This window comes from Elephas maximus, chromosome 20 (assembly GCF_024166365.1).
Source record: "Elephas maximus indicus isolate mEleMax1 chromosome 20, mEleMax1 primary haplotype, whole genome shotgun sequence".
In the NCBI taxonomy this organism is placed as follows: domain Eukaryota; kingdom Metazoa; phylum Chordata; class Mammalia; order Proboscidea; family Elephantidae; genus Elephas; species Elephas maximus.
The window spans coordinates 35,322,711-35,349,367 of record NC_064838.1 but is presented as its reverse complement, the minus strand read 5'-3'; the positions used below and the strand labels follow the sequence as shown (position 1 = coordinate 35,349,367).

At 48.3% G+C, this 26,657-nt stretch overlaps 1 protein-coding gene across 6 annotated transcripts in view; it reads left to right on the top strand.

The window, feature by feature from the left end:
• Positions 1 to 26,657, top strand: part of ATP2B2 (ATPase plasma membrane Ca2+ transporting 2) — a 464,478-nt gene that overhangs the window by 334,689 nt on the left and 103,132 nt on the right. For all 6 annotated transcript variants that reach the window (XM_049862310.1, XM_049862309.1, XM_049862313.1 and 3 more), the window contains one exon: positions 24,702 to 24,899. In XM_049862310.1, coding sequence (XP_049718267.1) covers positions 24,702 to 24,899 — 198 coding nt within the window. The remainder of the gene's footprint in view (positions 1 to 24,701; positions 24,900 to 26,657) is intronic.

The window sequence follows — 26,657 nt, the reverse complement described above, 5'->3', positions numbered from 1 at the left end:
CTGGCCCAGGGGTTGAAAGAGAAAGAAGACAAGATGAAAGACATAACAAATAACTGAAATCCAAGCCTATACTTCCTACACCCACATCTGTGGCAGACATCACTAATCGAGCCCAGCACTTCTCAGCTCAACTTCAGGTAGCCCGTATTAATCAATCACAGCTGACTTGCAAGAAGAGGCTATTTGTTCCCTGTACTAGGGCAGCAGTGGGAGCCTTCAGAGTGGGACACTCTCTGTCCGAAAGCCAGAATAAAAGAGGGAGAGAGGCACTGAAGGTGCAGGGGTGTGAGCAGTGAATCCCTGAAGTTGAGGTCAAGGTCTGAACCATCTCAGGTCTAGGCCAGAAGCATGAACATATCCTTCTGTAAGCCTTTTAACGAAAAAACAGAACTCTTTTTTTTTTTTAAAGCAAAATCACCCACTTATTATTATTCATTAATTCCAATTAGTGAGAAAGCATTCATTTTTATAAATTACAATATTCTGGGGGTACAGTTTAATAATGTTCTTGATTTTAAAAAATGTTTCTGACTCACAGCAACTCCACGTGTTACAGGGTAGAACTGAGTTCCATAGGGTTTTCTTCCTGGTAATCTTTATGAAGTAGATTGCCAGGCCTTTCTTCCACAGCACCACTAAGTGGGTTCGAACCACCAACCTTTAGGTTAGTAGTCAAGTGCAAACCATTTGCACCACCCAGGAACCACTCCTAACTATTCTCGACTGAGATCAGTTTTATGACTTCAGGCAGCCCTTAAGGAACATACTTTTCTCCGCCCCGCCCCGGGGAGCTATGTTCTGCCAGACATTCATTCAGCACCCTTTCACTGAGCACCTGCTACATGCTGGACTCTGTTCTAGGCAACAGGACAGTAGTGACCAGCTTCCTCATGGAAGCTTTCTTCTGGCAAACAAGGACACGACCCAGCCTCACGGCCACCTAGGGTTTCACGGTGGCCGGGCCCATGACCTTCCTTTCTCCCCAGACTGTCAGAGAGAGGATGTTCTGGGTCTCCTTCCAATTAGGAAGAAAGCATTGCAGCGGCCTTCCGGCAGTCCTGCTTTCAACTTGGTAAGTGGAGGGCAGGCTGGTTAGCAGAATCATTGTCCCTTCCCCAGAGGAGGATGGACTCCGCCTCCCAGCAGGAATCTCACCAGGGTTTACCTGGGACCTATGTGGCCTGAGGCTCTATAGGAACTGGATCCCTGAAGCCAGACACACATCCTTTGCGTGAGTTTGCCAAACATCAGGAACAGTTTGCTAAAAGAAGCCCACTCTCCCCGCACAACGCACTTCTAGATAATACTTAAAAAGAGAGGAAGCAGGCTTCTAGGTAGAGACTTCAATGGAGTTTGCCACCAAAAAAAAAGTCAATAGACTTGATGACAATGCCTTTTCCAATTGGAGTCACTGAAAATGTTCCCCTGGGGTCACTGTGTCTCTCGTTTCAGTGTGGGCTCGGCCAGTCCATACACCTTCATTGAACCCCGGGGCTGCACTCCCCACCATTCGAGCCCCGCAAACGAAAAGACGGAGCCCCAGTGCCTGACACATAAATGAAACCAAAGAGATGCTTTGTTATTGCTGTTAGGTGCCGTCGAGTCGATTCTGACTCATAGCGACCCTATGCAAAACAGAACAAAACACTGCCCGGTCCTGTGCCATCCTTACAATCGTTGTTATGCTTGAGCTCCTTGTTGCAGCCACTGTGTCAATCTACCTCGTTGAGGGTCTTCCTCTTTTCCGCTGACCCTGTGCTCTGCCAAGCATGATGTCCTTCTCCAGGGACTGATCCCTCCTGACACCAAGTCCAAAGTATGTAAGACCCAGTCTCGCCATCGTCGCCTCTAAGGAGCATTCTGGCCACACTTCTTCCGAGATAAATTTGTTCATTCTTTCTGTAAAAAAAAAAAAAAAAAAAATTTTTTTTTTTTTTTAGTAGTCCATGGTATATTCAATATTCTTTGCCAACACCACAATTCAAAGGCGTCAGTTAATTCTTCCTTATTTATTGTCCAGCTTTCACATGCATATGATGCAATTGAAAATCCCATGGCTTGGGTCAGGCACACCTTAGTCTTCAGGGTGACATCTTTGCTCTTCAACACTTTGAAGAGGTCCTTTGCAGCAGATTTGCCCAATGCGATGTGTCTTTTGATTTCTTGACTGTTGCTTCCATGGCTGTTGATTGTGGATCCAAGTAAAATGAAGTCCTGGACAACTTCAGTCTTTTCTCCATTTATCATGATGTTGCTCATTGGTCCAGTTGTGAGGATTTTTGTTTTCTTTATGTTGAGGTACAGTCCATACTGAAGGCTGTGGTCTTTGATCTTCATTAGTAAGTGCTTCAAGTCCTCTTCACTTTCAGCAAGCAAGGTTGTGTCATCTGCATAACGCAGGTTATTAACGAGTCTTCCTCCAATCCTGGTGTCCTGCTCTTCATATAGTCCAGCTTCTCATATTATTTGTTCAGCGTACAGATTAAATAGGTATGGTGAAAGAGTACAACCCTGACACACACCTTTCCTGACTTTAAAACAATCAATATCCCCTTGTTCTGTCCGAACAACTGCCTCTTGATCTATGTAAAGGTTCCTCATGAGCACAATTAAGTGTTCCGGAATTCCCATTCTTCGCGATGTTATCCATAGTTTGTTATGATCCACACAGTCGAATGCCTTTGCATAGTCAATAAAACACAGGTAAACATCCTCCTGGTAGTCTCTGCTTTCAGCCAGGATCCATCTGACATCCGCAGTGGTATCCCTGGTTCCACGTCCTCTTCTGAAACCGACCTGAATTTCTGGCAGTTCCCTGTTGATATACTGCTGCAGCCGTTTTTGAATGATCTTCAGCAAAATTTTGCTTGCGTGTGATATTAATGATATTGTTCTATAATTTCCACATTCGGTTGGATCTCCTTTTTTGGGAATAGGCATAAATATGGATCTCTTCCAGTCAGTTGGCCAGGAAGCTGTCTTCCATATTTCTTGGCATAGATGAGTGAGCACCTCCAGTGTTGCCTCTGTTTGTTGAAACATCTCAATTGATATTCCGTCAATTCCTGTAGCCTTGTTTTTCGCCAATGCCTTCAGAGCAGCTTGGACTTCTTCCTTCAGTACCATCAATTCCTGAACATGTGCCACCTCTTGAAATGGCTGAATATCAACTAAGTCTTTTTGGTATAATGACTCTGTGTATTCCTTCCATCTTCTTTTGATGCTTCCTGTGTCATTTAATATTTTCCCCATGGAATCCTTCACTATTGCAACTTGAGGTTTGAATTTTTTCTTCAGTTCTTTCAGCTTGAGAAATGCCAGGCATGTTCTTCCCTTTTGGTTTTCCATCTCCAGCTCTTTGCACATGTCATTATAATACTTTACTTTGTCTTCTCAAGAGGCGCTTTGAAATCTTCTGTTCAGTTCTTTTACTTCATGAATTCTTCCTTTTGCTTTAGCTGCTCAACGCTCAAGAGCAAGTTTCAGAGTCTCCTCTGACATCCATCTTGGTCTTTTCTTTCTTTCCTGTCTTTTCAGTGACCTCTTGCTTTCTTCATGGATGATGTCCTTGATGTCATTCCACAACTCATCTGGTCTTCAGTCACTAGTGTTCAATGCATCAAATCTATTCTTGAGATGGTCTCTAAATTCAGGTGGGATATACTCAAGGTCATATTTTGGCTCTCGTGGACTTGCTCTGATTTTCTTCAGTTTCAGCTTGAACTTGCATATGAGCAATTGATGATGGTCTGTTCCACAGTCGGCCCCTGGCCTTGTTCTGACTGGTGATATTGAGCTTTTCAATCGTCTCTTTCCACAGATATAGTCAATTTGATTTCTGTGTGTTCCATCTGGCGAGGTCCATGTGTATAGTCACCGCTCATGTTGGTGAAAGAAGGTATTTGCAGTGAAGAAGTCGTTGGTCTTGCAAAATTCTATCATTTGATCTCCGGCATTGTTTCTATCACCAAGGCCATATTTTCCAACTACTGATCCTTCTTCTTTGTTTCCAACTTTCACATTCCAATCGCCAGTAATTATCAATGCATCTTGATTGCATGTTCGATCAATTTCAGACTGCAGCAGCTGATAAAAATCTTCTATTTCTTCCTCCTTGGCCCTAGTGGTTGGTGCATAAATTTGAATAATAGTCGTATTAACTGCTTTTCCTTGTAGCTGTATGGATATTATCCTATCACTGACAGCATTGTACTTCAGGATTGATCTTGAAACATTCTTTTTGACGATGAATGCAACATCATTCCTCTTCAAGTTGTCATTCCCAGCATAGGAGACTATAGGATTGTCTGATTCAAAATGACCAATACCAGTCCATTTCAGCTCACTAATGCCTAGGATATCGATGTTTATGCATTCCATTTCATTTCTGACGATTTCCAACTTTCCTAGATTCATACTTTTTACATTCCAGGTTCCGATTATTAATGGATGTTTGCAGCTGTTTTTTCTCATTTTGAGTCGTGCCACATCAGCAAATGAAGGTCCCGAAAGCTTTACTCCATCCACGTCATTAAGGTTGACTCTACTTTGAGGAGGGAGCTCTTCCCCAGTCATCTTTTGAGTGCCTTCCAACCTGGGGGACTCATCTTCCAGCACTATATCAGACAGTGTTCCGCTGCTATTCATAAGGTTTTCACTGGCTAATGCTTTTCAGAGGTAGACTGCCAGGTCCTTCCTCCTAGTCTGTCTTAATCTGGAAGCTGAGCTGAAACCTGTCCTCCATGGGTGATCCTGCTGGTATCTGAATACCGGTGGCGTAGCTTCCAGCATCACAGCAACACGCAAGCCCCCACGGTACAACAAACTAACAGAGATGCTAACCCTTCTCTATTGCAAGGCCCGCAATTTGGCCTTTGCAGAAATATTCGGGAGACACAACAAATACGTAAATTACAAAACAAATCAACAGTGTGCTGTTAAGCATCAAAATGAAGGACACATGTTGCGAATGCTTAACAATTCCCAAGAGAGACAAACCCCTCCCCTAGCACGTCAATATCATGGGCTAAAAAGGACATGGACCTTGGCATCCAAAGACCTGGGTTTCAGTCCTGGCTGTGCCATTAATGAGCTGGGTGAGCTTGGACAAGTCACTTGGCCTCACTGAGAATAGACAAGGTTATTGCCCTTACATAGTTGAAGTTGAAGACAATCTCCTTTAACTGATGACTTTAGGTAATATCTATCAAAGGCCTCCTCTGTGCCAAGCATTGTGTGCCACGAAGAACTTTCTATAACCCCCCCATCAGCCCTCTGGGGTCTGCATGACTCTCCCCTTTTATAGCCCAAGAGGCCCAGAGAAGGTGACTCAGCTGCTCACGCAGCTGGAAAGTGGTAGTGCTGGAGCCACGGTCAGTTGTTGGATGTTGTGACCACTCGATTCAAAGCCCAGAGCATCAAAATTAAGTGAGTTTTATTTGTGCATATCTCAGTTGCTCCCAAAAGAGTCCGAGACAGCACTTCGTACCTCCTTGCACAGGAAGGCCTTTACACTTCTGCTCACCGGTGTCTGACCGGTGCTTGGTGGAGTGCCTGGACCAGGGAAGTGTGCAATCATGACTGATGGAATGAATAAATGAGTGAATGAATAAGAGAGGCCAGATGCCTTAGTAGTTAAGAACAAGGACTCAAGACAGCTTCACTGTGTTCAGTTCCAGCTCAGCCACTCACTAGTTTCGTGACTTGGGCAAGTTACCTAACCTTGGTTTCATCTTCTGTAAAATGGGACAAAAGTAGTACCTCCTACACAGAGTCATTTCAAGGATTAAATGAGTCAATGCATGTAACAGTGTTTAACCCTGAACCTGACCCAGAGTAAACACTATAGAATGTTGGCTATGCTGATCATGAGGAAGAATGATTTTACTAGAAGATTTAATATATAACTTGTGATTGCCCTAAATGTCATCACAGCCAGCACAAAAAGGAAATATGAGTAGTTACACAATGGCTGCTTTCTGATGGGGGGCAGGGAGGGAGGATGTAAATTCATTTTTCCAGAAGGAACACACTGTTTTTTCCTGGAACTAAATTAGTCAGGCCTTCCTCAGAGTTCTGGAACCGTACACAATGGAAAGGCCTCAGCCACAGTCAGACAGGACCTTCGAAGCTGTCCAGTGCTGGCTTAGGCGATCTGGGCTTAGGCCCAGCACTGAGGCACCACCCGGGAGGGGGCAGTGTGGAGGAAAAAGGCAGTTGAGGATAATGAAGCAGAGTAATGCCACACTAGTAAAGAACATGTTACGGTGTGAAGTGTTATAACGCTTTCATTAATTATGATATCACGACAGAATTTAAGATATTCCAAGGAGTCAAAGAATAACAGGGTGCTTTTTTTTTTTTTTTCCAGCTCACATCCTCAAATCTGCCTTCTTTTGACAGGAAAGTCCTCTTCCTCTTTCTCTCTTTCCTTCCTTCCCTCCACCTATCCCTACCCACCCACTTCCTCACTCCTTCCCTATTTCTCTCCTTCTTTTCTCCCTTCCTTGTTTTTCTAAGTTTTGCTGTTTATATATTTTGTACACTTATTTTTTAACTAGGTGGTTATACACTTTTAAGATTCAAAATTCAAAAGTTACAAAAGGATGTAATGGTGCAAAGTCTCCCCCTCAGCCCTCTCCCTTAGTCACTCGGTTTCTTTTCAGATGCAGTGGTATCAGTGTCTTGCGTAGCCTTCCAAAAATATTTCCTATATACACAAGCCAATACCTACACATATATTCTTTCCTCCCTCTTGCCCCTCTTTTTTTATACAAATGGCAATATATTTTATACACAGCGTTCTACACCTTGCTTCCTTTTTGACTTAACTATACCTTGGCAACTTCCTCTCCTTCTTCCTGCTTCCCTCCTTCCTTCCTGCTTCCTTCCGGCCTGTCCCTCCTCCCTCCTCCTTCCTCCCTCCTTTCTCCTCCAGCACATGTGGTTGTTGTTAGGTGCCCTCAAGTGGGCTCATAGCGACCCTATAGGACAGAGTAGAACCGCCCCATAGGGTTTCCAAGGAGGGGCTGGTGGATTCAAACTGCCAACCTTTTGGTTAGCAGCGGAGTTCTAACCACTGCACCACCAGGGCTCCCTTAAGCACATAGTGAGTGTTTACTGTGTGCCAATCACAAAAGAGGACACAAAATGAAACGACACAGGCTTTGCCTTTTGGGAGCTCAAGATTCAAGTAGTCAGAAGAGTTGGTTAAAATGCCACTGAATAACCTCTATAAAGGGGAGGCCCTCGAAATCAGACCAGGGTGTAGTATGGGGCGTGGCTTCCTGAAGACTTTGCTCTGTGAGCCACCGGAGGGAGAAGACTGGAAGGCACCCAGGCAGGGAACAGCAGAGGCAGAGGCGGAACAAAGAGGAAACAGAGTGAGCAGATCTCTGTAAGAGATTTATCACCAAAGTAACATTGTCAACATGCCAACTGCACCCTGGTGGGACCCTCTGTGTGCCCCCGTGTCCAGCACAGGTTCGTCCCTTTGCTCAGCCAGCAAGGACCTCCACTAGGTACTGGGGCCACTGTGCTGACCCAGCAGCCTCAGGAGGCCCCTCAGAAAAGGTTCATGGCTTCATGAATGATGATACAGTTACAAAAGAAGTATGCCGGGGAGCTTGGAATTTTCTAGCAAGAAAAGCCATTCAAGACTGAATCCAAACCCCGGGTTTCTCAAGAGGAAGCAGAGGCCCAGGAGGCCACACAGCCAGTGAGTAGTGGAAGGACCCTAATGGGAAGCCAGTCTTCAGCTCCCAACCCAGGGCTTTCTCCACACACTCACAAAAGCTTCCCCTCCCGACCCTGGCCCCCCCAAAAGCAGAGCTGAGCCAAGGACTGGATGCAGATGGCGTGTGTGGGAGGCGATCTCAGGTGTTGGGGAATGAGGAGAGTGAAATGGGAGAGGAAAGCCAATAGAAGTATGTTATTGAGTTGGTTACTGCTGTGGGCAATGGGAGCTCTATCCCGCCAGGGACTTTTTGATGAAGCGTGGGGGGGTGCACCCCAGAATTGCCTCTCCACAGGATCCCTGATTCCCAGCTCCCAGGGGTTAAGGTTTAGTGAACTCCCCAGCACATCTGAGCTGCCCTGCTTGGGGCACCTAAGAAAAGCCCTGAAGCAGAAGATGGCTTCAGTGGGCCCTTGAGGAGGGATGCGGCCAGAATGCACAGGAGCTTCCCCTCCTGACCTGGCTCCCCCAAAAGCAGTTCCCTCATCTGTGATTCAGACCTCTTACTACACGCCTTGTAGAGTTGTGAGGCTCAAATCTGATAACAATGTGGAAAAGTTTCCTAGAACAACTTTCACAAAGGAGTTACTGTCAGTTTCTGGGGTCTTCGTGGGTTTTCCAGTTTGGCTCATAACTGTCATCCCATCATCCCCTATCCCACTCTCCCATCCTCTCCCCCAGAATTCTTTTGTCCTGAGGGAAAATCTATTTGGAGGGAACACCTCATGGTCCTCACAGAAGCTGCCTGTTTTAAGAGTACGAAGGAGCCACTGTCACCAAAACAAAGGCCTCTGCTTTCTTGGTGTTTATTTCTGATATTTGATTTCCCCAACAGCTTTCCCCCCAGTAGTAACTTCAGGCACCCAAGTGGAAAGTGTAAGGGACATCTAGGACTGAGGCTGGAGATGAGTGTTCCTCAAGTCCTTTTGTGGCCTGCACAGCCTTGAGGGTCTACTAGAGTCTCCTTCGTCCCTCCCATTGCTACAAGAACTCAGGAGGTCACTGAGGCGCTGGCTGTGTGGCCTTGGGCATTGCTGAGGAGGCCAGTGAGGAATGACTCCAGGAGACCCCCAGATATCTCCTTGACACCCAATCCTCAGTCTGAAGATGCCTCTCTCAGAGCAGACATTGATTTGGAGTTAAGCATTGCCCTCTCCTTGACTCGTTTCTTCATATGCAGGTGTGTCTAAGAGAGGCCGTGTGTTTATTGAGCATCTGCTATATATCAGACCAAGTCAGACACAGTCCCTACCCTGATGGGGGTTAGGGTCAGCGGGGCAGTCAGACATTCAGAAAAACTAATTATGTTATTAACTATTAAAATGATAACACAAAAAATGAAGGGGATTTTCAGGGAGCTATGAAAACATTCAGAAGGGGGGCTAGCCAGTGGTCAGCCAAAGGAAGTGCAAAGTTAGGTGTAAAGGGGAGAAGAGCATTCCAGGCAGAAGGAACAGCACATGCAAAGGCCCTGAGGCAGGAAAGCACTTGTGTTGAAGCCACAGAAAAGATGAGGGTGTCGCTGAAACATGGTGGTGGGGAGGGGCAAAGAGACGGGAGAGGAGAGCAGGAACCATGCTGTAGAGAGCCTTCCAGATCTTGATAAGGAGTGTGGATTTACTCTGTGTGCTGTGGAAGCCATTGGAGCATTTTAAGCAAGGGCGTGACATTAACACTATGTACTTTACACTTTTAAAATGTCCTTCTGGCTGCTGGGTGGAGAATGGACCAGGGGTGGGAGTAGGGAGACCAGTGAGGTGGCTTCTGAAGCCATTCAGGGGAGCAATGATGGTGGTCTGGGCTGATGTGCAAGCTGTAGAGGAGAGCAGTGGATCTGAGACCAGTTGTCTGTTTTTGGTAGGGGAGCAGAGGGAGTTTGCTGAGTGGCATAACAGAGCCAGGGGACAAGAGAAGACTCAGATGGGAGACAGGGACAGGACTCATAGGGGAAAAAGAGATGATGGAAATCATGAATCGAGCACCGCCTGTGTGCCTGGTATGTCACACGTTGCCTCATTTTAATCTTCACAACCAGGCTCTGAGCTGGCCCCATGGTACAGAGGAGGTGAAGTGACTCACTCAAGGACACAAAGGTAGCAGGTGACAAAGCCAAGATTTTAATCCAGGAATGTTTGTCTCTAAACCTACTCCATCCACAGGTTATATGAAAACAAACTTGTATTTTCTTATAGTACATAGTGCTTCCCTTTTTAAATTAAACTTTGAATTATTCAAATAAAAGATGAACATATTCCCCTTGTTAAAATTCAAATATGTAGTCAAAGCTAGGGTTCTCTTGGGCCACTGCAACCAATCATAGTGCCCTTTCCCGTTCTCAGAGGTAACCACCTTCGTTAGTCTGGAGCAGATCCTTACAGACCTTTTGCTACATGTGTACATTTATATGTACCCATGGAAAATATAGACTGTTGTTTGGTAAAATTTTATTTTTGACATAAATGGAATCAGACTATACATATTATTCTGCAACTTGCTTTTTCGCTCAACAGTTTGTCCTGGTGAGCCTTCTATGTGAGTACATATAAATGGATCTCATATTTTTTTTAACTGTTGTGTAGTATTCTGTTACTGAATGTACCACAGTTTATTTAGCCCACTCGCTTTCCAAAGACGGAAATGCATTCCTCTATAAATGTTGTCACTTTTGAAGGGTTTGTGGATTTTTTTTTTCTTTCAAAATAGAAGACTGTTATTTATGCTAATGGAAGAACCGGTACCACAGTGACAACACAAATATTTAGCAGCACCCAGCCTGGTGACTAAGTTTTCCCATTTTTCTTCAGGTGTTTGGCATCCCTGGAAGCTAGCTCTTGCCAATTGCCAAGTCTCTGTCTATATCAAAAGCCTTTCTCGAGAGCAACAAGGAGAATGGCGGAATTGATCAGCTTTGATGTCAGTGCTGGGTACCGAAGCAGGCAGCCTGGAATGGCTGTGGAAGGAGTACAGCTGTGGAGTCTGAAAGACCTGGGTTCAAATCCCAGCTTTAGCTTTGTGACCCTGAGCAAGTCACTTTGCCTCTCTGAGCCTCAGTTTGCCCATCTATAAAATGGGGTTTATAATCCCAGTCTCACAGGATGATCTCGAGAATTAGGTGCAAGCTGAGTACATAAAGTGATGATCACGGAAGAGCAAATACATGCACATTCAGTGCCCACCTGTCTGTAGACTTTTCTTTTTTACATAAATGAAATCAAACTATACATATTCTTCTGCAACTTGCTTGCTTCTGCAGTCCCAGCTTAGTGGAGGGGACAGGGCAGGGTTTAGTCCTGCACCACCGAAGGGGTCAATTGGGTCGCAGGACAACGAGAAGACAAGAGACATGCTGCCACTGCTGGGGATGCAGTGTGGGCTAACATCTGAGTTCAGGGGGAGGAAGGGGTGTTCTGACTGTGTACCAGGCACTTCCCAGCCATGCACCTGCTTTCATCTTCACTGCAGCCTGCAGAGCTAAGTTGTCTCTCTGCCCCCAATTTGCAGATGAAGAAACTGAGGCTCAGAAAGGACACAGCACTTGCCCAAGACCTCAGTCAGTAAGTGGCAGGAACCCGGTGCTCTGGACCTCTGAAACTCATCCTTAGAGGCCGAAGGCATCTCCATGGAATGCCCCCTCCTGGGGGGTTAGGGAAGCTTCGCTCCTGAAGACCCCGCCCCTTACAAACCATCAACATCGTTCATTACATGATCATAAACTCCAGACACTGGACACATGCATGCTGGGCATTAGCCAGCCCAGCTGGCTATTTCAAACCTGTTCTGAACTTACAGTGACTGCGTGGATGACCCAGAGCACAGGGATGCCCCTGGCACCGGTTATTTCCTGCAGAGGCATTGTGGAGCCCGAGTTTGTTATGTGGCTCTTACAGGTGGTCCCCAGGTGGCCTCAGCACCCACATTCCCATCTCTGGTCCCCAGAGAGGCAGTGGGGAAGGAGGTTTCTTGAGGCCCTACTGTGGCTAGCACAAGCATCCTCCCTCTGAGAATATCATAGCAGCTCCAGCAGGCATTTGGCAGCGAAGGGTGGGTCTAAGTTCATATTTGGCCTTTGAGGCCTGATCCTGGCACGGAGAGATGCCTGATAAGTGTTTGTTAGTGAATGAATGACCCAGGGTGACCAAAGCTGTTGGGGAAGGCTAGGAGGATAGGTTGTTCTTTCTGGGCAAATCAGGGAAGCCTTTCAGGAGGTGGTAGTCAACTTGGATCTAGGTCTCCAGGGGCTAAATAGCTCAAAAGACAGAGGCAAGGGGTAGGCATCCTGGGATGAGGAGCCAGATGAGCCAAGACAGAGGCAGAAAAATGCCAGGACCTGTGGTTTGGCAGGAGAGTGAGATAAGATAAATGCAGCATGACTGGAGTGAGGCTGGAGGAGCCCTGTGGAACACCCTCAGAGGGGCCACCATGAGAGTAGGAGTTCGCCACGGTTCTGAAGGCATGGGGAGCCATGGAAGGTTATGGAGCAGGAGCAGGGATGCTGTCAGAGCTGACCTTGAGGACAAACTCCTGGCCCCATGTTGTTTGATCTCTTCTGGTCTCCTTTCTCTCCCGACCTAGATTCTAGTTTCTTTTCCTCTAGACTCCTAGAGTCAGCAGCAGGAGACAGCGAAGTAGGAGTGTGGACTCCCCAGTACCCTCGGCCTCAAGTCTGGGTTTGTAAGCTTTTCAGACTGCAGCACCTGTGAACTCCTCTGCACCTCAAGGGAGGTTGTGAACCTGACAGTCGGCAGTTTCGGGGGAGCAGACCAGCCTGCAGGAGCTGGCAACCCCTGTCAAAGAAAGTGAAAGGCAGACCCAGGCTGGGCCCAGGCCCTGTCAGCCCCTGCTGTGTGACCTTGGACAGGCACCACCTCTCAGATCCTTGGCAATAACCCCGTGTCCCGGGGCTGTTGGTGATGCTCTGTCAGGATCCTCTAGCTAACCCTCCTCGCTGTGTCAGTTGTGTCAAACCAGTCCAGGGAGGTTGAGATCACCTGCCTCTGATGCCAAATGTGTGCTGAATATTAAATCCCACTCCACACACTAAGTGCATTCTGTGGAGATCGCAGCTTCCTTTCCCTGGCCAGTCCAGAGCCCCACTGCTCCACGCAGCCCTTTCTCATCCCCATTCACCCAGGGCTAGGTCCGCGGGTAGCAGCCCCTTCTTTCTCTCATCCCCATTTACCTGGGGCTAGGTCAGTGGATACCAGCCCCTTCTCTATTTCACAGGCCTGATAATTTGTTAGAATGACTCACAAACTCCAGGGAAAGGGTTATCTTTAATCTAGAAGAAAACAGGATACAAACAGATGGGGTGAGGCCTGGTAGGGGTCTCGGTGCAAAGGTTCTGTGCTCCCAGGGGACTGGCTTACCCTCCTGAGAGCAGATGTTCACCCTGACCACCCTGGAAGCTCCACTGAGCCTCCATCTTCCAAGGCCTGTATTGGCCTCCCCACGTGGCCATGAGAGATTACATCAGGCCTCCTAAGGCTTAGGTAGCATCAGGCCCCCAGGTGGTCCCTCTTTGTCTAGTCAGCCCCTACTCAGGTGTGGTCCAGCTCTCAGGAGCCAGGACCAAAAGTGAGATTGTTTACTGCAAGGGGGTTCCCCACCTCACAGCTGAGGCTCAAGGGTGGTGATGCCCACCAAGCACCTGGCAACTGAGTCCCCTTCTCGCCCACTTTTCCGAGAGCCTGAGCCTGCATCAGCATCAGCCAGGGCGGTGGGGGCCGGGGGAGGTTGCCACAGAGAAATGTAAGGCCCCACCCTCAGAGTCTGATTCAGCAGGTCTGGGTAGGGCCCAAGAACCTGCATTTCTAAACAAGTTCCCAGCTGATACTGCGCCCTCAACCCGGCTGCACATTGCACTCACTGGGGAAATTTTAAGACTCTCATAGCTCAAGCCACGCCCCAGATCAGTTCACTTAGTCCCTGGGTTGGGGCCTAGGCGTCGATAATTTTGAAAGCTTCCTGGTGCCTCGAATGTGAGACAAAGTCTAGGAACTAGTGCCTTGGAAGTGGTTGAATAATAGCGACAACAATGGTAATAATAGCAGCTAATATTTATCAAGCCCTTACTATGCACCAAGTGCTGTTCTAAGTGTGTTAGATACGCTACCTCATCTGCCTTCACGGTAACTCTTCGAGGTAAGTGCTGTCATGATTCCCATGTTGCATATGAGGAAAGCAAGGCCCAGAGAGGGGAAGCCACTTGCCCGTCACAGAGCTCACACAGTTAGGCCTTTCATCCCATTTCATTGTTGGGTTTTGAACCATTGTGAATTCCCCAAACTTCCTAGCAGTAATGGCTTCATAAGTCACCCACTCTGCCTCCCCTCTGTCCACGGAGCACGTGGACTCATTCACACAGCCCTGTTGCCTACACCCACGCCTGCACACAGACACACAGCCACACCCTCGAGTGTGTATACTGCCCATACACCTCTTCTCACACGTAACAAGCCACACACCTGCCTTTTGAGTATCTCATGGGCCTTGCCCGGTTCAAACCGTGTAATAGGACTATGGAGCCCCCTTTGGTTTTCCCGGGCGAGCACCCATAATTCATTTCACCTGAAATATCCTAAGCGTCCCAGAGTTGCAGGGATAAATGGTCTGAATTGATGATTCATGTCGGCTTACCAAGGTAGGGTCACCGTAGGGCATTTGTTCCGGGCAGACACAGGCACGCCTGACTAGATCGGGTCAGAGCTGGGCCAGAGTTCCCAACGGGAGGCCCCTGTGCCTCAGTGTACATATCTGCCTAATGGGGGTGATCCTAATGGAAGAAGACTGTTACAGTTTACAAAACACTGTCAGAGCCTTGGTTCCATGTGTTCGTCAATTGAGACAGCAGAGGCCCACCCAGAGGGGTGGAGTAGAGGTAGGTTCAGCGAGTAGAGGTGGATTGAAAGCGGAGTCTCCAGGCCTAAGGTAGGCATGTGTCACAGCTCTGGTGATGGATTCTGACACAATGTAAGAGAGTGGCAGTACAGACAGAAATATCCAGAATGTACATTCCAGGTCCAGGGTAACAGTAGCAGTGGTTACCATAGTATTTAGTTTTAGTAACAATTCTATCTGTCAGTTATGAGGGCCAGTGTGTGCCAGGCATTATTGACACACATTCCATTCCTGATCCTCCATCAATTCTGCAAGACACTTGTCCCTTTGTTCCCTGCTTCACAGAGGTGGAAACTGAGGCTCAGGGAGAGAAGGTCCTCTGCCCAAGGCTGCAGCTCTAAACAGAAGACCAGGTGGGATTTGAACCCAGGTTTGAGGTCTCCCAACTGCCTGCTATTCTCACGAGCACACAGCCAATCCCAGCTGAGTGCCCCCCGACCTTGGGAACAAGGACCCAGCTCCTGCCACCCCACCTCTGGAATAGCCCTGCCTTCAGCTCACTTCTCCCTGCCCAGGCCTTGCCTGCAGCCTTGACCTCCTGCCCCCGGCTCGTGGGGGAGGCTTGTTTTCACACTAGCGCTGAGTACCACATGGAGACCCTGGGAGGTGCAATGACTGTGGTTATTTTTCACTTGACACAGTTTGCTCCACAGCAGACTGGCTCACTCCGCGGACAACACCCCTGAACTCCAGCCGGCTTCCATGGGCACTGAGTGTGCTCCGGCTCCCAGCCTGGGGGAGAAATCTCTGCAGTCCATTTGTTAGAAAGAGTGGGGCTCAGCCTCGTGGGGTCTCAGAGCAGGGGGAGAAGAAAGCAGAGGTTGTCTGAATGGCCTGGAACACTCCACCCTGAACCCCCTCCCAGTAGACCAAGATGCCCCCCTAATTTTGGTGGAGCCCAGCCTGTTGACATGAGGGGCTTTAGTTCAATGCCCCACAGATGGGAAGAGCAAAGTCATCCCCACCCCCATTACCAGGGCAGAAAGTAAGTCATTTGACAGTGCCCTCGTTCCCTCCCCTTGCCCTTTATTCTGACCTCTAACATACACGGGAGTCCTGCACCAGTTCCTGAGCCTTTAACTACCTCAACAGCCCACCTTTACTCTGGTTAACTAATGCACATTCTACTTCCAAAGAAGCAGCTGATGAATGTTTGTGTCATATGAAAAGACTGACTACTACCTAAGTGAGGAAATCCAGACAAAGGAAGAGAGGAGAGATAAGGTGAAGATTCAGGGGCACAGTGCATGCCATTGAGTCCTCCAGGGCAACTTCAGGAGGTAAAGTGCAAGTTCAGTCCTGAGCTACCAAGGAGGCAAAGGGAGGAGGGCAACAAGATGAGTCTCTAATAGGTATCCCCACCCCAAAACCCTTTGCCATTCAATCGATTTCTACTCATAGAAACCCCCACCCCAAGGTCTGTATAATGATGACCCTGGATGGCACACAAAAGAATTTAGCTTCTGTCCCAGCCTTTGTGGTTGCTGGGGACAGATGGTACAGTAGAGGTGGCCTCTTCCACAAGGAATTACCCACCTCCTCTCCTGGGAGAAAACCAGGGATGCTCCAGCCACGCTGGCCTTTCTCAAGCCCTTTGGGGTTAATTTTGCCTTCTCGACCCTCCCACCCTTTCACCTGGTTGACTCTACTTGTTCTTCTGAGCTTGGCCCAATCACACTTCTGCCAGGAAACCTTTCCTGACACCCCAGTCTTCCTCACTGCAGTATCCCCAACGTATAGAACAACTCTGACTCATGGTGACATTATGTACAACAGAACAAAGTATTGCCCGGTCCTGCGTCATCCTCATGTTCAAATCCATTGTTGCAGCTACTGTGCCAGTCCATCTCACTGAGGGTCTCCCTCACCCTTGCTGGCCCTCTGCTTCACCAAACATGGTATCCTCCTGTAGCAATTGATCTCTCCAGATGACATGTCCAAAGCAAGCGAGTTGGAGAGTATTCTGTTGTGATCCTTAAGGTTTCCATTGTCTACTTTTCAGAAGTAGATTGCCAGGCCTTTCTCTCCAGGCTGCCTTAGTCTGGAAGCTCTGCTGAAACCTATCCACCATGGGTGACCCTGCTGGCGTTTGAAAAACCAGTGGCACTCTGCATCCAGCATTCCAGCAACGTGGAAGCCACTACAGTACCGACAGGTCGTGGGCTCATACTAGGTGCTCAATAAATATTTGTTGACTGATGCAATGAGGACATGCATGATTGGATGTGCACTATTTAATTCAACCCTAGGTATTTTTCTACCTTCAGGGGAGATGGACAGAGGTGGGGGAGGATTCTGAGTCCCTGGGGGCCTGGCATTTGGTTATAGGACACCCTGTAATGGCTTCCCCCCGGTGGGTCATCCAGGCTTTGTGTGAACGCTTTCAGGGGGCGACAGGGAGCTCCCTCCCTTTCTTTCTAGATCATCCATGCCATCCTTAGACAGCTCACCTGTTAGAAAGTTCTTCCCTAGATCAAAAATCCAGACATTTGATCTTTATGTGGAATCTCTTGGCTTTTTAACGTTTGCAGCAATTTTTCATTTTTTTTTTAAACACTGCACAGAGACCAAACAAAACCTCCGTGATGGCCTGAGGCCGCCTTTGCAACACTCAAAGCCAAGACAGAAGCAGCTAAAAACAGAGAGGAAGGCATTCCAAGTAGAGGAGTGTCTAATGGCAGGGGCAAAGGCTTAGAAGCTGGAACAAACCCAGTTTGCATCCAGGACAGCTGGATAGAGATGAATTTAGGGGCAAAGATTCCCCCAGTATCAAGTGACAGTAGCCATTACAACAAATAACTTCTGCACAACCAAGGGGCCCATGTTCTGCACTGTGGCCTTCCCCTTTTAGGTAATTATTTTTTTAATGTTGCCATTGAGTTGACCCATCCTTATGGTGACCTCACGTGTGTCTGAGTAGAACTGTGTGCTCCGTAGGGTTTTCAGTCACTGAATTTTCAGAAGTAGATCACCAGGCCTTGCTTCCAAGACACCTCTAGGTAGACTTGAACTGCCAACTTTTTGGTTAACAACTGCTCTCATTAACTGTTTACACCACCAAGCAACACCAAGGAATAGTAATTCGTTGTTATTGTAGTTAGTTGCCCTCAAGTAGATTCTGACTCATGGGGACCCCATGCGACCCTATCTAATTAGTGGAACGCACAAATTCTGACCCCAATACAAGGACTGGGACAAATGCTGGAATTTTTTATTGTGCCTTTACAGTTTACAGAGAGCCTTCACACATATTCTTCCATGTATGTCTCATCACAGCCTGAGGGTTATTTTGCTCTCATTTTATTGACAAGAAAACTGAGTTTCTAAGGGATGAAACAACCGGCCCGAGTTCATTCACAAGTCGGTGGTAGAACCAAGACCCAAGCCTGCCTTCTAGCCTCGTGATCTATCCTCTGCCTCTGGTTGTAATTGTAGAAAAAGAAAATTCATGTTTGAAAACCCACAACCCCACACGGCATCTGACACCAATCCCTGAGCATTTGTGTTGCTGAATTATCAGAACCTCGCTGGGTTTGTCCGGTGACATTTAACGCAGTGTATTTGTTTTTAATATGGTAAACGGTAGGATGCTCTTTAATCTACATTGAATCTCTAACACCAGCCATCTCTCACACCTGCCTCTGTTGTTTCTACTCCCAAAAATAGATGTGTTAATTTTCAGTGGGAAGTTGGGGAGACTCTGACATTTGGCTCCTGAGAAGGATGATGGGTGGGCTGGGCCAAGTGAGCTGTCTCACCTGTAGGTCCTACTGTCTTTGGGATACTAGATACCAGAGCCCCCAGCCTTCCTCCAGGCCAACCCTTCACATGGGGAAACTGAGGCCCAGAGAAGGGAAGTGGCTTAACTGCAGTCACACGCCCCTTCTGTTGCACCTCTTCTTGCTTGACTGATACCCTTCCTGTCTTACTGAAATCCTATCTGTCCAAAGTCTTCCTCCCCCAGGAGGTCTCGATTATCACCCACACGACCTGAAACTGGACAGTAAGAATACTGGTAACCTCTCTGAAGACTTCCCTGGTACCAGGCACGTCACTCTGCACCTTACAGGAGACATCTTGCTAAGGCCTCCCCCTAGCCCTGTAAAGCAGGCACTGTTGTTGCCCACATTTTACAGCTGGGGAAACTGATGGACCAAGAGGTGAAGTCACTTGGCCAAAGCCACTCAGAGGTGAGACTTGAACCTAAGCCTTCAGAGTCCAAACACCACTCAAGGTCTTGGTATCCCCAGCTCCAGCTCAGCCCACATTCCCCTGAGAGAGAGGGTGAGGGAAATATCGCAGCCACCATCCACCATCTCACCATCTCACCCACCCGATATCAGCCTCAACACTCAAGGTTCCCCTCTTAGGCGTATATCCTGGGGATGTTATGGAAACTGCCTAGCAGTTTCTACCATGGAAGCAATCCTAGAAGAATGCACAAAATTTCTATTCCATGAACTGTTATTTCTGAAAAACTGAGGGGTGCTCAGAAGCCTGTGGGGACCAGGCCTGGGGCTGGAGAAGGAGCTGCCCAGGGAGAGAGGAGGAAGGGACAGAGAGGCTGTTCTCTAGCCCCTCACCCTCACCCTTTCAGCCTACTTCCCCAGCCATAGCTTGGGACTCTCAGACTAGCAACCCAAGTGCCAAATCCAGATATATTGTATATTTAGCCCTGGAATGTTTTTAATGGGGAGATTTTACATCAAATTCCAGATGTCCAACCGCTTCTCTTAGAAAATGAGAAGATCTGGTGCCCTGGGCCCCCATTCGTCTATAGGAACTGAGAAATATCTGCCCCCTTTAGAAGGGCCAAGACTCTTCACTTTGCCTTAGTCCCTACTACTCCCCATCACCCCTTCCACCTACTTCACTCATTCACAAAACCTGCCCAACCCCCGTAGCTGTTCACATTTGCAACCTCTGCCCTGTCCCAGGACCCAGGACCCCGGACCCCAGTGCTGGGTCTGTGGAGCCCCAGCATGACAGAACCCCCATCACCATGGGTGGACTCCTAGAACCGGAGTACATTCGCATTATCAAGTGTTCACATTGTAGACTCCAGAAGGTTTGAAGCATGAGACTTGCCTCTCTTTGAATCCATCAGAAGGAACCTAGGAGATGGGCTGACCCCACCCTTATCAAGCTGCTTCTTAACAGTGAGGCCCTTTGTTTATACCAAACCTTATGAGAAGCCCACAGTGTGAGACAGACTCCAGTAGAACCATTTCAGGACCTGCAGATCTTGGAACTTCTGTTATCCATGGAGCCCACCCATCTTTTTGAGCTCCTGCATTGTTGAGGTTGAGAAACTGAGGCTCAGAAAAGGGAACTGGCTGGCCAAAGGCACAGCAAACTGCTGTACCAGGCCAATGGTGGCTGGCTGTAGCCCCTGTCCTCAAAGGACTAGCACCTTCTTGAGCCCTCCCTCCTCCTCTTATCAAATCCACTCCCAGGAAAAAGCATGAAACTCATTCACACGATGGTGTCCACAACTGATGATGGCTTCACCCTCCCAGGGAGTCCAAAGGAATTGGAACTTTTAGTGAAAGGAATACAGCCCAAATGGAGGAATTTCAGACATTGCCCAATGGGTACAATTGGACAGAGGGTGGAAGACCAGAAACCATGCCTACTTGCTCTGTATATGGATACCCAGATGGCCACTCCAGCATGGGAGAGTGCAGGGTCACATTTCCAAATGCTTAGAACAGCACAGTCTGTGGTTCTCAGGGTCCAGGAGCTACCCTAAAGCAGCAGCTTGGTCTTGGGGGCTCAGTCACCCCATCTATAAAATGGGCATAACTCAACTCTGGGCTCCCTCATTCTCACAGCACAGCTAGGACATCTGGATCTCCAGGGCTTACCTACATTGACAAGCGAGGCAGGTATGGGGTCTCATAGGGAAAGAGCCATTCTCAGGCTCCGCCCGCAGGTCTCAGCCAGTCTGGGCTCCCAATGAGGGAGTCTCACTGTCAGAACCTGAGGAGGCTCACCTGAACCCAGAGAGGAAAATGATGGCCTCCCCAGACCTAGGGAGTTAAGACTGTTTGAATCCCAGGACCAGAGAGCTCTTGTGCTCTGTGAGTTGCTAGACCTGTTGCCTTTACATCAGTCTCCCCAGCCCCCGAGTGGGAACATGATAAATACTGGTTGAATGAATGAATGAGCAAACAACAGACTATTGGAATCCTAGAGCCATACAGCGTTAGACCACTGGTTAACTGCCGTTGAGCTGGACCTCGGCTCATGACAACCCCACGCACAACAGAACAAAATGCTGCCTGATTCTGCACCATCCCCATGATCAGCTGGGGATCACACTGCTGTGATCCATAGGGTTTTCACGGACTGATTTTCAGAAGTAGGTCGCCAGGCCTTTCTTCCTAGCCTGTCTCAGTCTAGAAGCTTAACTGAAAACTGTTGAGCATATAGCAACACACAAGGTTCTACTGACAGAAAAGTGGTGGCTGCATTTCAGGTGCATTGGCCAGGACACAAATCCCCAGGTCTCCCACATGGAAGGCAAGAATTCTACTACTGAACCAACCACTGTCCCCTTGTTAGACCACTAACCAAAATAAAAACCAAACCCGTTGCCATCAAGTCAATTCCAACTCATAGTGACCCTATAGGACAGAATAGGACTGCCCCATAGGGTTTCCAAGGAGCACCTGGTGGATTCAAACTGCCAACCTTTTGGTTAACAGCTGAACACTTAACCACCGCGCTTCCAGGTCTCTCCAAAAGTGTAGCATCAGAATGTTTCAGTCCTCCAGCTCCAGCGCATTGGTAGTACTGTTCTGGGGCTCCTCCTGATGCCCCCTTCCAGGAGTGAACTGAAGGCCAGGGTCTCACAGGGTGGGGGGTGTCCCCCAGCTGTCCTCACTAAGCTGGCCCAGCGCCAGCTCAGTGACAAGACTGGCACAGCACAGCCCCAGGGCCCACTCAGGCTATCTTCTTTGGGCCAGTTTTGAACTCTCAGGCATGCCACCTGCATTCAGTGGGCAAAAGGATTCTAGGGCAGTTGGTGGCCTGGAGTGCCAGACCCTGAGGGACAAGAATCAGGCCCAGTCTATTTCCCAAAGTACTAGGGCCCAGGTGGAATGCTGTTCCAGTGAACAGGTAACCCTGATATGGCAAAGGCTGTGTAAGAGATAAAGGGATAAAGAGATAATGAGACGGCTTCTCAGTGGAGGGGTCCTGAGAACGGGATGCCCTCGGAGGAGAATGAAGGAAAGGGGGTTACTGGCAGGCTGAACAACACGGGCAAAGGCTTGGAGCATGAAGGAAGTTTGTATTATGGAAAAATAAAATGGCACACTCAGACATGCAGTGACACGGGGTAGCACTGAGAAAGGAGAGAAGCAAGGAGAAGTGCTGGCCCTGGAAGGAGCCCAAGGAACCACAAGACATAGGAAGTCCTCCCCAGCTGGACTCCCCTCTCTTTTTGTCCCCCTGCTTGAATGTCCCCACGAGAGGGAGACCTTACCAGGCTTCTCCCCCAAAGGACAAGTATATCTGGGGATCTACCCTGTAGTTGGTCATCACACCTTGGGGCAAATCCATTTCAGAGGGGATGTATAGATGAGCAGAAGAGGCAAGTCGTGAAGGAAGAGAGCAGCGTGGTGGAAGTGTGGCAGGAGCGTGCCCGGCCTGCAGAGGTCCCCCCTGGTTTGGCTGCTGTCTTGGTTTCCTAGGGCTGCTGTATAACACAAATGCCACAAGCGGGTGACTTTAAACAACAGAGATTTATTTTCTCACAGTTCAGGAAGCTAGACATTCAAATTCAAGGTGTGGCTCTAGAGGGGAGGTCCTTCTTTTTCTATTTCAGCTTCTAGCGGCTGCCAGCAATCCTTGGGGTTCCTGGGCTTGTGGATACATCTGCCTCCTTCATCCTCAGATAGTGTCTGACTTCCCTTGTGTTTGCGTGCCTCTGTGTCTATGCTGCTGCTCTTTAGACAACTCAGAAGTGAAGCCCTTAACTCTCTGAGCCTCAGTTTCCTCTTCTCTAACGGGGACAATGATCGCCCTTTACTGCCTTAGTTACGTAGTGCTGATGTGACAGAAATACCACAAGTGGATGGCTTTGACAAACCGGAATTTATTCTCTCACGGTCTAGGAAGCTGGAAGTCCAAATTTAGGGCGCCAGCTTGAGGGGAAGGCTTTCTCTCTCTCTTGGGTAGGGGGAAGGTCCTTGTCATCAATCTTCCCCTGGCCTGGGAGCTTCTCAGAGCAGGAAGCCCAGGTCCAAAGGATACTCTCCACTCCTGACTCTTCTTGCTTGCTGGCAATGAGGTCCCTCTTCTCTGCTCTCTTCTCTCTTTTATATCTCAAAAGAGATTAACTCAAGATACAACTTAATCCTATAGACTGAGTCCTGCCTCATTAACATAATTGCCTCTAATCCTGCTTCATTAACGTCATAGAGGTTAGGATTTATAACACATAGGATAATCACGTCAGATCACAAAATGGAGGACAACCATGCAATACTGGGAATCATGGCCTAGCCAAGTTGATACACATTTTTAGGGAACAAGGTTCAATCTACGACACTCACTCATAGAGTAGTTGTGAGCTCACAGGAGACAATTTAGGATCCACCCTACATTGGTATAACTTCAACTGATTGATTAAATTACAATATATTGCATTCTCTTACATTAGATTGCATTATGGAAGGTGATTACATTACATTACATTACCTTACATCCACAGGTACAGGGGTTAGTATCCTTACATATATATTGAAGGGGTACAATTCAATCCATAACAGCTGGGATAACACCAATAAGTGAAAGGGGAGGCTGCAAACACAGCCTAGGAGTCAGGTGAAGAGGCCAGAGTGCCAGGCTGAGGAATGTGGGCTTTATTCTGAAGACAGCAGGGAGCCCCCAAGGGCTGTTGAGCAGGGAAGTGAAGATCAGATGTTGTGAGTTTGGAAGAATTATCTAGAAATGAATAAACAGTGGCTTATAAGTGGATCCCCAAGCACTCTATCCCAGCCCCACATAATGAGGCTTCACCTCACTGGACCTCACTTTCCTCATCCGAAAGCCAAGGTGATAACTACTAGCATTGATTGAGCATTGCCACCCATCCAGCGCTGCTCCAAGCACATCACTGTGTCTACTGGGCAGCCAGCTCTTCGGAGCCAGGCCCTGTTTTGTCCACTGTGCTATCCCAGTGTCTGAAACAGTGCTGGGCATATAGTAGGTGCTCAATAAATACTAGTTGGCTGCATGAATTATCTCCTGTGGTGCTCACAATCAACCTATGTATGAGATATGATCATTGTCCCCATTACAGAAGAGGTAACTGAGGCTCAGAGAGGTAAGGGCGTCAGGCTGGGATTCGAACCCTGGTAGAGGCTCCTGAGTCTGTGCTTTGCTCACCAGGGAGGGCAAGCAGAAACCCAAAGCAGGAGCAGAGGTGTGGGGTGCAGTGGGGCACAGTGGTGTGTATTCATTGCCTGTGGCTTACAACAGAAATGGCTCCTCTCTCAGAAATGGATTCTGGAGACCAGAAGTCGGAAATCAAGGTGTCAGCAGGGCCACCCTCCCTCCAAGCCTCTAGAGGAGAATCCATTCCTTGCCTCTTCAAGCTTCTGGTGGCTCCAGGCAGCCTTAGCTTGTGGCTGTGTCACTCCAATCTCTGCATCCTTCTTCACATGGCATTCTCCTGTGTGTGTCTCTTTTAAGGACACTTGTCGTTGGATTTAGGGCCTGCCTGGATAATCCAGAATGATCTCATCTCGAGATCCTTAATTACATCTGGAAAGGTCCTTTTTCCAAATAAGGTCACAATCACAGGTTCTAGGACTTAGGATGTGGACATATCTCATTCGGCCCACTACCTAGTGTCTCGTATTTTATAGGGAGCCTGCTCTGGGCCCTCAACAAGCAGAGGCATCGGGTGCCGTGCTCCTAGGCCAGGTGCCTGTGACTTTCTTGCTTTGGTTCCACCCATCCCACCCCCACCACCCACTCCCACTAAGAACGATTCCCAGTAACACATGCATCCCTCCTGGGTCCTCCCACCGAACTCTCTGCACTCTGCCCACAGGTTTGCCGGGCACCACTCCAGACCTGGAAAAGAGAAAGCAGATTTTCGGGCAAAACTTTATACCTCCAAAGAAGCCAAAAACCTTCCTGCAGCTTGTATGGGAAGCGCTGCAAGATGTGACCCTGATCATCCTGGAAATCGCAGCCATCATCTCCCTGGGGCTCTCCTTCTACCATCCGCCAGGCGAGAGCAATGAAGGTAAGCCGGGTGGGCTGCAGGCACAGCGACCCCACCTGAGGGCTCTCGGTCTCCCCACTGCTCCTGTCAGGTGAGGAAACTGAGGCCCAAGGGAAGGGCCTTACCCACAGCCAACCTCAACCTGGCTCAGAGCACCTGGCCCCCAGCTCTCCCATATGTGAAATGCAAGGGTGAAACCAACAAGATCTGCATTAAGTGAGTGCTTATTGAACACTTACTGGGCCCTGGGCCAAGATTATGTTGTCCTCCTAACAACCCTATAAGGTAGGGGCCGTGATTCCACACACACCTTCCCTCCCCCCGCCCCCCACCCATTTTAAGATGAGGAAACTAAGGCAGAGAGAAGGGCCTTACTTGCTCGCGGTCACCCAACTAATAAAGACTTTGCTATGGAGCGTTCGTTAAAAAGACTGATGGCCAGGCCCCTCCCTGGAAGAGTCCGGTTCTGTCAGCCTGTGATGCGGGGCGAGGTTGGGGCACCCACTCAGACGACTGGATTTTAACAAGTCAGGTGATGGTGATCCCCGATGGCTGTCCAGGCTGATCTCTGAGGGCTTTGTATGGATTTCCTGTGGCTGGCGTAACAAAGTACCACACACTGGGTGGCTTTAAACGTGAGAAATTTATTGTCTCATAGTTAGACTAGAAGTCAGATTCAGGGTGCCCACGGGGTCACGCTCTGTCCAAAGGCTCCAGTGGAAGATCTTTCCCTGTCTCTCCCAGCTTCTGGTAGCCCCAGGCGTTTCTTGGCTTGTACCTGCAGCTTAACTCCTTCATCATGTGGCAATCACTCAGATTGGATTAGGACCAACCGTGCTCTGGTATGACCACATATTAGCCTAACTGATAACATCTTCAAAGATCCTATTTCCAAACAAGATCACATTAACAGGCACCAGGGGTTAGGACTTCAACATATCTTTTTGAGAGGGGGACACAATTCAACCCAACTCTGAAGACAAAGCCACAGAATTGTTTTTCCCATCTTGTCTGATGATGCTTTAGCCCTGTTCGCTGAGGTGCCACGGGTCCCCTGCTCTTGGGGACCTCCCACTTCTGAGGGACCCTAAATCAGCTCCAAAGCTGAGCCTCTCCCCAGAACCCCCAGATGACTTGCTCTTTGAGACTTAAGATCGCAAAAAAACTCATAATGATGTCACAGTTCTTTGCGCCTGGCCTTCTAGAGTAGGGGTTGGCAAACTAAGCCTGTTTTTGTATGGCCCATGAGCTAAGAATAGTTTTTGCATTTTTAAATAGTTGAAAAAAATCAAAAGAATATTTTGTGACATGTGAGTATTATATGAAATTCACATTTCGTCATCTAAGAATAAAGTTTTATTAGAATATTCCCATTTCTTCCCATATTTTCTGAGGCTGCTTTCACACTACAACAGCACAGTTGAGTAGTCTCAACAAAGGCTGTATGGTCCGCAAAGCCTAAAAAGTTTACTATCTGGCCATTTACAGAAAAAGTTTGTCAGTCTTGTCCTAGAAGATCAGGATGAGACATTTTGCCTCATGAAAACCGTGTTCTCCTCACCGCTTTCTCTCCCTGCCCTTTCTTCTTCTCTCCCTCCCTCTCCTTCTCTCCTTTCATTTCCCTCTTTCTTTCTCTCTCTCCTTCCCTCCTTCCTTCTCTCTCCCTGCATATCTCTCTCTCCCTTTTCCTCTCTCCCACCGTCTTTCTCCCTTCGTGTCTGTGTGTGTGTGTGTTGTGTGTAGAAGAAGGATAAAGCAGTTGAAGACACAGTCTCTGAA